The sequence below is a fragment of the Amphiprion ocellaris genome, chromosome 1 (assembly GCF_022539595.1).
Source record: "Amphiprion ocellaris isolate individual 3 ecotype Okinawa chromosome 1, ASM2253959v1, whole genome shotgun sequence".
NCBI lineage: Eukaryota > Metazoa > Chordata > Actinopteri > Pomacentridae > Amphiprion > Amphiprion ocellaris.
Window position 1 is genome coordinate 13,524,580 of NC_072766.1, and position 12,730 is coordinate 13,537,309.

The window sequence follows — 12,730 nt, forward strand, 5'->3', positions numbered from 1 at the left end:
TTTATTTCTTTATTCCAGAGCATTAATAAGGCAAATGCATATTCAAATTAAATGCTCCACTGGGCTTTGCAGATACAGAACAGCAAGAAGAAACTAAGAAAGCCCAATTATTAAAATCAAGCGCACCCCTCTGTTGCCCCCTGCAGTTGCCTCTTACAGCACGAACACCGTCTGACTGGATGATTCATCAAAGAACTCAAACACGAGGATTCTTAAACAGATCGTCTATTCAGAAGCTGTTTTTGTAGTTTTCATTTTCTGCAGGCTATAATTTCATGTGGGCTCCACGTGAGAAAGACTCAAACATCGAACACTGAACAGTTTTTGTTTCTGACTACAATAAAGAATATTATATAATAAACCATCATGTGCTTTACAGAAAATGCCCGCAATCCTCTCCTCTGATGACTGAATGTGATCAAACATTTGTGTCATGGCTGCAGTCCTACAATACAAATAAATTAAAATAATTAATACAAAGTTCTTTTAACAGTGTATTAATTGACTTACAGCGCGTATAACAGGACACAAATACCTTGGATTCCCTTTGTGTGTCAAGAATTTAAACTACTGCAGCTGACTAAGTCCTATTTCATATTCCTTGTTGGGAAGTCTGAAGCCGAGTCAATACTGCTCACATGTTTTTGTTCATTTTCTTAATTTTTCAAAACAGAAAACAGCTGCATGTCACACATGTAAGCCTCAGTAACGCTGCATTAAAGAAAACAAGTTAAATGTTTTATATATGGGTTGGTGGGCTTCACTTTGATGGTTTCCATTGTATTTGGCCAAGGCCATGTGAAACAGGTTTACATCACTTCTCTGAAAACAGAACTGTCTCACAATTTCTCCACATCTCTGTCCACACCAGGTCACAGTTGTCTCAAGTGTTGGTCATCTCTTGGCTACCTTTGCTCCACATTATTACAGTTACACATAATATACGTGGTTATATGTGGGAAACAAACAGGAGCAAAGATAAAGTAAGGGGACAGTGACACCTGTTGCCTGTAATTGGAATCAACCATTTCACAAATACACAAAGAGCACAACAAAATCAACCATGTAATTTTTAAAACGAGCAAAACGGATACGAATAATCCACAGGGCTGCAATGTGGCACCATTTTATGAATAAGAATCCAACTTGATTGCCGTCCACTGCAGTCAAGTCAATCAAAGTCAACGGTATTCATTTACCACATCTGAAACGATTGATTTCCATTTAATAAAAAAGATTGGTACTTTGAATTAACCAAACACGTTTAAATATTGAGATTAAGACCTTACAGTGTTATTTATGATGTGAATCTGCCTGAGTAAAATTAAATAAAATACTAATTTACCTGACTAAATATTAAGGTTAAAACCCTGAGACCACCCTGACCCATTTAAAACCTTACACTGTACATAAAAACAGATGTAGCTATTTTTTATATATATGTCTATTTTCCAAATAGAACTTCCACATAGTCACAAACTTTGACTACTGACTTACAACTAGAAACAAATCTTTCTTTTAAAACCATGTGTGAACTTGCATTAGATAGAGACATTGCCAGAAACATTTTCACAGAGCAGTTTTCAGCTTTCTTCTCATCTTCAGCGTTTTGCTCCTCAAATTTTGAGATACTCTCAGCAACATGTTCGACCAGGTCCTTTTCCATCATGTTCTGTTTCATCATCATGTCTTTAACTTCATTCTGGAAAACGACGATGCCACAGCAAATGAGTGTCATAATCAAAGCTAAAGGCAGTCCAACAAAATATTAGGTGACTTTTTTTTTTTTTTTGGCTGGGCAGTGTATTTCAAATGAATGGCATTTGTATCAGTTTTAGTTGTACTTTAGTGCTAACATGCAAACCATGAATGTATTACGAGAAGGAGCAGCCTTAAAGAGTTCCACAGACTCCCACACCTGTTATGTAAGCGCTGATGTTGCACCAGTGTAATTTGCATGTATTTTGAAAAAATACATAGGGATCATATCAGTCACCAGATTTCAAAGCCATACATAAGTCAATCCAATCTATTGTATCATAACTTGAGTTAAAGACACAGAGAGGTTTGATACATCCCTGAAGCTACAGTTTGTGGTGTTGCATTACACCATGTTATGATGCCAGGTTTCTCCAAACATGTTTGCTTTATCATGAAGCGATGAAGACGATGCAATTTTAAAAGATCTTAATTTTATTATTTGTTAAAACCAAGTCACTATTTACAAACAGACGTGAAAAATATTAACTTTTGATCAAACGCAGGAGCTCATGGTCAAACATTGAGCACTGTGAGTGGGAGGTCACAGACGCCTTCGCTGTCGTCCACATTACAGGAATAATCGTGGTCAGATGGTGGTGTAGAGAGATGAAGGAGTGGAGAAAAAACTGAGGAGCAGAGACAAACGTGATGAAAAAATATACTAATACAAAGGGTCCTCGACATACATCGGAGTTCCGTTCCTACGGCGTGATGTAAGTCGATTTTCGCCGTAAGTCAGAGCTCCGGCGAAAATGTAAACAAAGACGTTACGTGCATCACGTTACATCAGTTCTTTGGAAAAGTCATGAATACCAAAGACTTTCATGCATGAATGAGTCATTTTACAAGAAGATAACAGATTATTGTAACAGACTGATATTGTTGTTGATGTTTCAAAGTTTATTGTTCAGTTCAAGATTTACCTAATGTCAGTGAACATGCCATGTTGGGCTAGCTCACCTCTGATTGGCTGAGAGTCAGCAGTAGTGTGTGTATGTTGCTCCATGCCAGTAAGTGTGTGTGTTGCTCCATGCCGGTATGTTGAGCGAGAGAGAGCTGGGAACAGCAGCTAATTCAAAGTTATTGTGCTTTTGTAGTTATTTTGCCGTTGGCTACGGCCCACAGTGGCCTGTGTGAAGGCTCAATAAAAGACCAGAGAACGAGGTAAAGTCTCACTCATTCATCACAGAGGGTTGCTACAATATGTTGCACTGTTTTTACAACTTCATTTAATAATGCCGATGTTTCGCCCTGTTCCGAGCGTTTTATTATATCTAATTTCACTTCCATGGAGATGCCATCAGAAGAGTCGGACTTACACTTCGGAGTCATAATGAAGGGCAAAAAGTTAGCGAATATAGCACAGTCCAAGGTGGCATACAACCAGCGAATATAAACAAGGCATCTTATAGCGTCACATGACGACATATTTGTTCGCTCCGGTAGACAACTACTTCCACATAACCAGTTCCGATGTAATGACAAAACGCTGTGCGTCGAGGATGTCATAAACCGAGGACCCCCTTTATATGATCATTATAAATGAAGACAGAAAGAAGGTGTACTTACCTTCAGAGGCCAGTAGCTGTGTGAGTAGATCTCTGGTCATTTTTTCTATAAAAATTAGGCAAAATATATTAAATAATACATTAGTATCAGGTGAAATCAACTGAATCAAAAAAATGTAATGATTCTAAATAATTTTCAAAAAGAAGGATGCTACCTTTGAGCGGGTCCATTAGTTCCTGCAGTTCCTTTGATAAATCTCTCAGTGGGACAAAAAAAGATTTCTTTTTTTAAAACCAATGTAAAAGCCCTGAGTGCTAAAAGAATGAGGGGTGAAGACATTATTGTGTGCACATGCAGGAAGTAATAAAAACACAAAGACACTGCAAGCTACGAGCACTAGTGATTTAACAGTAATATGTCATGTAACATTAAATCCACTTTTTGTATTAACACTCTGCTCGCAGAATATATGGTCATCACAACAGCAGTTCTGCCTTTTTCCAGTGAAAACAGTTTGACTTAGAAAAATGATGCTACTTTTCCAAGGTGAAGGCAGTTTAAGTTTTACTCTTTCCAGTCTAGACCTTGGATCAATGTGGCAAGAGGTCGACTCCACAAAAATGAAGTGCAAACTTTCTCTTTCAGTGATATATCGGCAAAAAAATAAAATACTCACATCTAGATTCATCGGTTCTGTTGGGTTCGGCGTTTATACACGATGATGATTGACGAGGCATCATGTCCTCCACGGCCGTACGTTTACATTCAGTGAAGTGTTTGGTGTTAGCTGAAGCCAGACGAGGTTCAGTTCTGCTTTCTTTCTCATTTGAAGCAGACATGGCTAACTGGGCCCTCTGTAAAATCTCTTCAGGCGGTGGGACTGGAAGTACGACAGGAACAGAGCTGACAGAGTGTTTGTTAAGGAGTACAACATCTATGGGTCCTTTGACGCTTTTCAGATGGATCTGGTATTTTGTTGGGCTGTCCTGGACCTGAAAGGGAATATATGCACACAATCATCCCATCTGAATTAAAAGCAGCAAAGAAAGACAGTAAGTCGTAATGATACAGAACTTACAGCTTTAGGAATGGGGACGTCCAGCTGTGTGCCAGGCGGAGCTCGTACCACCAGAAGTGTGTGACCTGATGAGATTCACACAGTCAAAAGTAAAAAATAATCATTTAATTTGATCTGTTTGAGAATTTCCAGGGAAAATACATTTTCTTTTTGCCTCCATGCTAAACAAATTTGTAGGGCTGGACCCGAATATCCGAATATTCGGTTGTGAAGGTGGTATCCGAATATTTGAGATCCAATATTCGGATAGTCGTCATAAACCGGGCCGAATGTCCAGAGCCCAGAAACTGCTATTCGGGCCAGCCATACAAATCTGTCCACCTACTTTGCTCGCAGTTGGGAAAACATACTGAATCTGTAAAAACATCGGCCGATTCTGAGCTGCAACTTATACTGGCACCTTTATGCCACCAAGATGGCGAGTAAAATCATGGGTACCCCCGTTCCACTAATGCCACAGGACTTATTTATACAGGCCACCATCAGGCAAGCAAACAACATTCTTGCTGATCCATTCCATGTCCTGTTCACAGAATACGAGTTGTTGAATTCAGGCAGGAGGTAGAGAGTCCCGCTGTGCAGCTCAACCGTTTCAAAAACTCTTTTATCCCCGTCTCAGTCAGGCTCATTAATGAGCAGCTAGGTGCAGCTAGCAAAGGGAGGTAATTGGGGAGGAGCGACATGTATGTATGGGGGAATGTGTGTATTTTAGTCTGCTTATTTATTTTATTTCTTTTAAACTTATCTTACCTTATTTATTATATATCATTTATTTATGATGATTTTTTAATATCATGTGTTCTGTTTTATTGTGTTGCAGTGCAGCTCGATGTCTTGCCTTGTCTAAGACAAATTTCTCCCATGGGAGACAAATAAAGTGAACTTTGAACTTTACAGCTTACTCATCAAAATTCAGCTGTAACACGGTTCTCAGTGGTGTAAAAAGTCGATTCAAATCCTACAGTTTCATCTGTTTTGGTGTAAATCTACATTTTAACAAGTTATACACTGCTGGTTTTTTAATCCCAAATCTGATCAGAGATGAGTGAAAAGAAACTTTTGCTTTTATGTTCATCAAAAAGCAAATGTGTCTGTACTGACTCAAAGGTTTCCTCCAAGGAATAAAAACGTATCTGCACATAAAGCAGATGGCATTGGCTTTGGCTTGCTGCCTCTCTATTTGGATTTCCAATCGCATCAAAAATATGCTGACAGCAAAATGTACAAAAGAGTCATCGTTAAAAGGCAGGAGAGTGATTATACATCACCAGTGAAGCAGCTGCAGATGTCCTCATGATTCACATAGGTCAGAGTTGCTTTGAGTTAAGGAACAACTTGAAATATTGCGCTAGTCAGATGAGGAACATTAAGGATTGCTGAATGTAGTTCACAGCAATTACCTACACGAATGCAGTATGTGCATCATAAAACCACATTAAACCTTCCCAATTTCTCACTTTCAGTCAAAGTGGGAAATGTGAAACATTGCAGACAAATACACACATTTCTGTACTCTTTGCAAAGTACAGTGGTCCCTCACCATATTGCAGTTCCCTTTTCGCAGTCTCACTATACCGTGGATTTTTAAATTGCATTTTGTATCGCAGATTTTTTTGCAATATATAGGTATTTTTATATATTTATTAATGTGGCAAGCTGCGTTGTAAACAACACTTGGGAAGGGAGAACTGCCTATTATGCAGTCTGCAACTGGCAGATGCTTTTATTTTGACATACACAGAAGCAGCATTATTGAAAATGTAGCAGGAGGTCATCAAACACACTTCATTTCACACTCGTGGTCCTGACAACAGTTAACCAGGTAAACTAGGCTGACTAAACCACAAAAACACAAAAAAACACAAACACCAATAACACTGTAACACTAATAGAAACCACAGTAATGACATTTAGACCCCCAACACCCCAAACTCCCATGGTGCATTGCAGCACAACAGTTCAGTCATAGTGACCGGCTCTGCGATCGCTACGTTATTTTTTTTATTTATTTAATTTTTTTTTTTTTTTTTTTTGGGGGGGGGGGGGGGGGTCTGGAACGTAACGAACGCGATAGACGAGGGACCACTGTACACAGGTTAGAATAAGTGAGACATGTTGAAAACCAACATGTATAAGTTTAAACATTTACATGAAAGGATATTTGCTGCAGTCTTCTTTTGTGTTCCTGATGCTCTGTTCTACCCAGAGTTTCTGCTGGTCCAGTATAAGTTCCTTCTGCTCCAAGTCCTCCAGCTCAGACTTCAACTCTATCCTCCTCTCCTCGAGATCATATCCATTTTCACTTCGCAGTGTACCCCTTGTTTGGAAAAAGCGTATGTATAGTATTCATAAACATAGCTTGCTCTACACTTGTTACACACATGCACACAAGGGAGAGCAAAAAAAACAACTCACATCCACTTGATCATGCTCTTCGACATTTTCATAACCAGACCAACGCCCTCCAGCACATTTGTGATGTCGTAGATTCGCCTTTTCTGTGAAACATTCAGGATCCTGACAGCCTGAAAGAACACAAACAGTCATTCATCTACCACCTTTGCTACATCCTGGAAAAGTTTGCCATTGCAGTCTATGTTCTGGGTATCTCTAAGCATAAGCTGCCAATTGTAGTGAAATATACAGATCACTAATGCTGGATATTTAGAAACAGTTCTTTAAAAAGATTTAACCAAGTGACAGTAAGTTTTATTGAAATGTAACACGAATTTCTAAAATAAATCAATCTTCATTAAATCCCTCATGTCCTCCAGTTGTGGTCTCTCTAGCCATTTTCATACATGGGATATGTCCCATTCACAAGAGAGTAGACAGTACACAAACTCATACATAATAATGCACTAACAAACACAAGACTAAACCTAAACTAACGTGAAGCTTCTTAAACTGTCAAAGTAACTTACAGGCAGCAACTGAAAATTCTGTCCACTGTAATTATAATGAAACAACGCTTTCATGCACAGTAAAACAAAAATATCCAGACAGCTGTGACAGAGTTTGAAGACCCTCATATGGATCCTGCTGCTGTGTGATGGTGCAGATATAAACTCCTACAAACAACTGGTACCAACAATCTAAACCTCAGCTCCTGTTATGATTTTAGATATGATTAATCCAGGCTGTTAATCTCTGTTTTCATCATCGTACATTTATCTCTATTTCAGTTTAGAGACAAGTTGAAATTTTAGGCCAAAGTGAAAGTGTTTTGTCATTTTTGCAAGCAATCAGGCCAATATTGGTGCTGAAATATGAAAAAAAAGTCTTCCTTAAATGGCTTCACACAGCATAAAGTAAGTTAAAGTTTGTGCATGCCTATCGTTAATGTGACCAGCTGCAGTTCAGACCTCTGTGAAAGTGATATGGAAATGTTGCTAGTTCTGACCTAGAAAGATTGTGTTGCCACTTTTACAGAAAAGTGACCAGCGTGATCATTCAGACATGAATCCTACACGTTCAGTCGCCATCAGGTTGATGGGAAAGAATGCATATCTGAAAGTTCTTTATTCGTTCACAAGCTCTGATCAGTCACAAATAACAGTCACTATGGCTCCAGTCTGTGGAACAACCTGCTGGAGGACCTGAGAGGACTAGAGAATGTAGATATCTTTAATAAAACATTTGTATTTCACAGTTTCAGCCTGACTTTTTTTCTAAGTGCATATTAATTGGTTGTGAAACTCCCATTCCATTTAAATCACAATTAAAAGCTTACCTTTATTTCCTTTGCCTGAAGCTGCTCTAGTCGTGTCCTCTCCCAGTTTCTCTTATCGCTCTGCTGTTCTGTACTTGTTAGTTGCTTGATTTCACTGAGTTTTCTCTTTAACTCTTTTGCCATTGCAGTTCATTCATTCAGGTCATTATCGTTCTGTCTTCTCTCATAGTTTACGTTTTTCTCTGTCTTGTCTCCCTGTATCGGTCACAGATATTTCTGGCTCTGAAGCCGTCTGACTTGTAGTTTAATTGTCAAGTGCTTCTGATCACTTGTTTGTTGTCAGTTTGTCTCTAATTTCCTGTTCTTTCTCATTTTCACTCCTACTAGCTAATATAGATAATAAAATAATAAATATAGATAAAAATAAAACAAAGCTTGCTCACTTTGGATTTGATGGATTTTCATGTACATTTTTTTAGGTTCATGACTTTAACTCGAAATTAATTTACTCTCAATGGTTAATAATTCTGTAGCATCTTATTCTTAAAACAAAAGTGTACGTAGTAATAATAAAATCATCATCAGTTAAGTCAGGTGAAGATGTATTTTCACTTTTTTCCCATTATTCCTAAATACTGAAATTACTGAATTCATACCATAAACATTAATATTATGTTCGTACTGGAAAGCACTTTGGTTAAAATGTTGTTGCTTTAGAATTGCTCTAAAATAATGGTGACTTGACTTATTTTGCTTTTTATTTTTATTCATTTTATATTATATTACTGCACTTATTATATTTTGAAAAGAAATATTTTTAATTCAGCTTATGCTCTTTTAACTCTTTATGTTCAGCACTTGGAGCTGCCTTTAATGCATCATTTGTGCTCTACAAATAAAGTTTCACTGACTGAAATCAACTTATTTTCACTTTGTTTTGGTTCCAGGATTTAGGTAAGAGTCCTGTGCATACACGCCGATCAGCCACAACATTATGACCACTGACACGTGAAGTTAATAACACTGATCATGTTGGTACTGTGTGGTGTTCTGCTGGAAAAACCTTGGATTTTGGCATCCATGTTCATGAGACTTAGACACCCAAACAAAGACTGTCCCAGAACAAGCATAGTGCTTCATGTAAATGGAAATCCTAACTGTCTCTGACCTAACCCTGCAGGAAAACGCACCCAATTACATCGCAAAATCATCAAACAACATCTTTAGGAACATGACAGTCGCCCAAGATGTTGATTTGACCTCCACACTTCCTGGACCCATTCTGATCAGAGGCTTCACTGCACAACCCAGAGCACCCAAAGGATCCACTGCCAACATCCTGGTACCAGTCTTTATAGGACAGGGGTGTCAAACATTCGGCCCGCGGGCCAAAACTGGCCTGCCAGAGAGTTCCATTCTGTCCGTGGGACGACTTTGTAAAGTGTAAAAATTTTTTAAAAATGCAATTTGTAAATCTGTAAAATTCTAAATTTAAAATAATTTCTAGACAGCTTGTTTTGATCATGAAGTAAAATATTATACTGCTCATTGTTCTTTTGTAATTTTGTGTCTCATTTTTGTAATATTTTGTCTTGTTTTGTTGCTTTTTGTGTTTAGTCAGATTTTTTGTCTTTTGTCTCATTTTGTGTTTTACTTCATGCGCTGTTGTGTGTCGTTTTGTTTTTTTGTCTCACTTGCGCTTTGTCCATTTTTTGTCGCTCTGTAACTTTTTAAATCAAATTCTTTGTCTTTTTTGTTTTTTCATGTCATTTGTCTCATTTTGTTGTTATTTTGTTTCTCGCTTTTGTCAATTTGTGTCTTGTTTTTGTAGTATTTTGTCTTTTGTGTTTTGTTTTTTTTTCTGACGTTTGTTGTTTTGATCATAAAGTAAAAAACTATATCATTCAGTTTCAGATACCTGTGACTACATGTTTTGTGCCTTTGTAGACACTGTGATCTGTAAGTTGTAATGTGTAAATGATAAACTGAGGCATAATGTTTTTGAAATTGAAGTTATTTTTCTTAAGAAGTTTCAGGTCGTTTATGATGTTTTGGAAAAAGATAGTTCTTTACATGATTTTCAGAATGTACTTTTTGGCACTTAAACAAAGGGGAAAAAATGGAGTTGTCATTATTTATAAACTATTATGCTCTGATTTTACTGGTTCGGCGCACATTAGATCAAATTGGGGTGAATGTGGCCCCTGAACTAAAATGGGTTTGACACCCCTGCCATAGGACACCCTAAAGAATTGTCTTGTCCATGCTCAATCAATGGTTCAGAGCATTTTGGACTCACACACTATGAGGCCGGTGGTCATAATGTTATGCCTGATCGCTGTATGGCAGACTGGATGAGTGAATATACAGCAAATCAACTTATATTTAATGTAGATATGAAAGGTTGATTGGTCTCAGCTCTCTTACCTCTCTAAGGTCCAGCTCGCCACCTTTAGCTTCTTGCAGTATCCTGACAAACTTGGTGGTGAGCAGATGGAGGCTCCTCAGACTCCTCTGGTATTTGGGGATCTGGTCTGGCAGGACAGGAGTCTCCTCATCTGCACTGTGAGGACTGACTGGAGGATCCATGCTGCTGCCGGGCAAAACAAATAAACCCGCCATTCTAAGTTGTAGCTCTATGACTGCTTTAAACTGTGAATATTTAGCATCACACCAACGCTATGAACTTTCCATCCTTTGCTCACCTCTGGTCTGCAGCTGCTCACAGGTTTCCAGTGAAAAGCTTCTTCTGGAAACACTCAAGTTTTCGTGCAACTTTTCATTCGTGAACAACGAATATTTTTGAGAAAAGAGAAGTGATTTACTGAAGTAACTCTGTAGTGTAACGTACTAGCTCGATACACGCTGATAACCAGTGTGTCCTGAGTTTAGCGGTGAGTTGTTTTCACTCGGTGTTTTAGCGGAGCTGTTAGCAAAGTTAGCACTGAGCTAACGTTAGCACGGCTGACGACGACAGCCGAGTTAACGACATAACCCGAGATAAAAACAAGTTTTAACAGACAGGTTAGTTAGTTCACGGTTTAATTCTTATTTAAAGCAAATGTTCAAAGACCCGTACCGACTCCTCTGGTGTCCTCCCCCACTGTGAGGAGTTAGGCGCGTTTATACAGGCCTTCACAATAAAAGCCCTTCAACCAAAATAAAATCCTCCCATTAAAATAATACCAATATACACCTAAAACATTTCTTTAATGGCATCCTTTAAAAGATATCAGCCTAATTCTCTATTTAATTATTGTACATTAGGTCCGACACTATGTATAAGTGCTACATTTGCTAATGCTTGATTTACAAACATTAACCTAATGATGAAGAGAGATGGAGGTATTTTACCATATAGTGGTAAAATAATAAACATTATGCATATGATTTGTCAGAGGGGTGGTACTTTCAGTTTTTCTCACAGAAAAGTTGCAATGAATCTTTTTATGTCAGTCCACGTGTCACATTTTAGGGGTTCAGTATTTGTAAAAAGATGTATGTATCATATAATATGCTTTAAGTTAAAAATTAAAGCAAAGAAACTTATTTATAATCATTCATTTAATATTTAGTTAAATTTGGAGTAGATTAAGGTATGAAGACCTCATTTACATTGTAGCCCAATAAAATTAAAGATGCAGACACATAAATAAAATTAGAAATAATCAAAAATAAGTTTTAAAAAGTCAAAGGGCAAAGTTATTAAAATAATAAAAACAGCATTTTTATTTTATATGTAGTACACTGAAGTATGGAGGCTTCAGTATAATGCAAGACATTAGCACAAAAATTAGAAACTTGTATAACAATAACAAGAAAATATCAAATAGCAAAGTTTGTAATAAATACATATATATTAAACTAGCAAAAAAATGAAATCAACAAAAACAACTTGAACTGAAAGTAATATTAGACGAAATTAAAAGCCTGAACTGCCCAAAGCAAACAGTTAATGTTAGGGCTGTCTCGAAGTATAACAGGTAAAAAAAAAAAATGCTCACAGCCTCAAAAAAAAAATGAAATAAAATAAAATAAAGAATGGAGAATATCATCAGTCAAATAGCACACAATGACATTGTGTACATTTATTTTGTAGAATGAAATTGGGGTACACCACTTTCATCTGTAAATGCTAAATAAAAAATATCTATAACTACTTTTTGTTGTGTTACTGCTGCAATCAGTGTAAAAGACAGTTGAAAGTTTTGCATCATATGACACGTAGTGTGTCATCAAGTAGATAGAAGCTTCACATAATTGAGATTGAAATACTGCACATGAAGTTGGAATATTGCATATGAAACTGAAATATTGCACATGCAATTTTTGTCATGCAATTAAAATATTGCACACGTACTTGACATGTTGCACATATGTTTGGATTACTGAACATGAAATTGAATTATTGCTCATGATAATGAAATATTGCACACTAAATAAAATATTGCATGTTATATATGTTGTCCATTGTAATTAAATATTGCACATGAAACTGACATTATTTTGGAGTCCTCGTCGTTTTATGATGTTGAAACTTAGTATGTACAGTAATTGATCAGCTATATAAATTTGACTATAAATAGTCCCTTATGAATATTTACTGTTGATGTACTGACAGTGGGACTGTGATGTATTGTACATATGTTTGATTGAAAAGTAAGTTCTGCAGGTTTCAAGGCGTAATGACGCAATCTGACGGATAAACA

The 12,730-nt window shown here is 37.2% G+C and overlaps 1 protein-coding gene across 1 annotated transcript; it reads right to left on the reverse strand.

Annotated features, from left to right (window-relative positions):
* Positions 1 to 2,172: 2,172 nt before the first annotated feature.
* Positions 2,173 to 11,146, reverse strand: LOC111587672 (transcription factor E2F5-like). Its single transcript, XM_055009491.1, has 10 exons — positions 10,727 to 11,146; positions 10,449 to 10,611; positions 6,764 to 6,873; positions 6,517 to 6,665; positions 5,617 to 5,664; positions 4,349 to 4,413; positions 3,947 to 4,262; positions 3,485 to 3,526; positions 3,331 to 3,375; positions 2,173 to 2,387 (listed from the first exon to the last, which is right to left on the reverse strand). The coding sequence occupies exons 2-10, from the start codon at positions 10,608 to 10,610 to the stop codon at positions 2,275 to 2,277; spliced, it is 1,050 nt and encodes a 349-aa protein (XP_054865466.1). The 5' UTR covers position 10,611; positions 10,727 to 11,146; the 3' UTR covers positions 2,173 to 2,274.
* Positions 11,147 to 12,730: the final 1,584 nt, after the last annotated feature.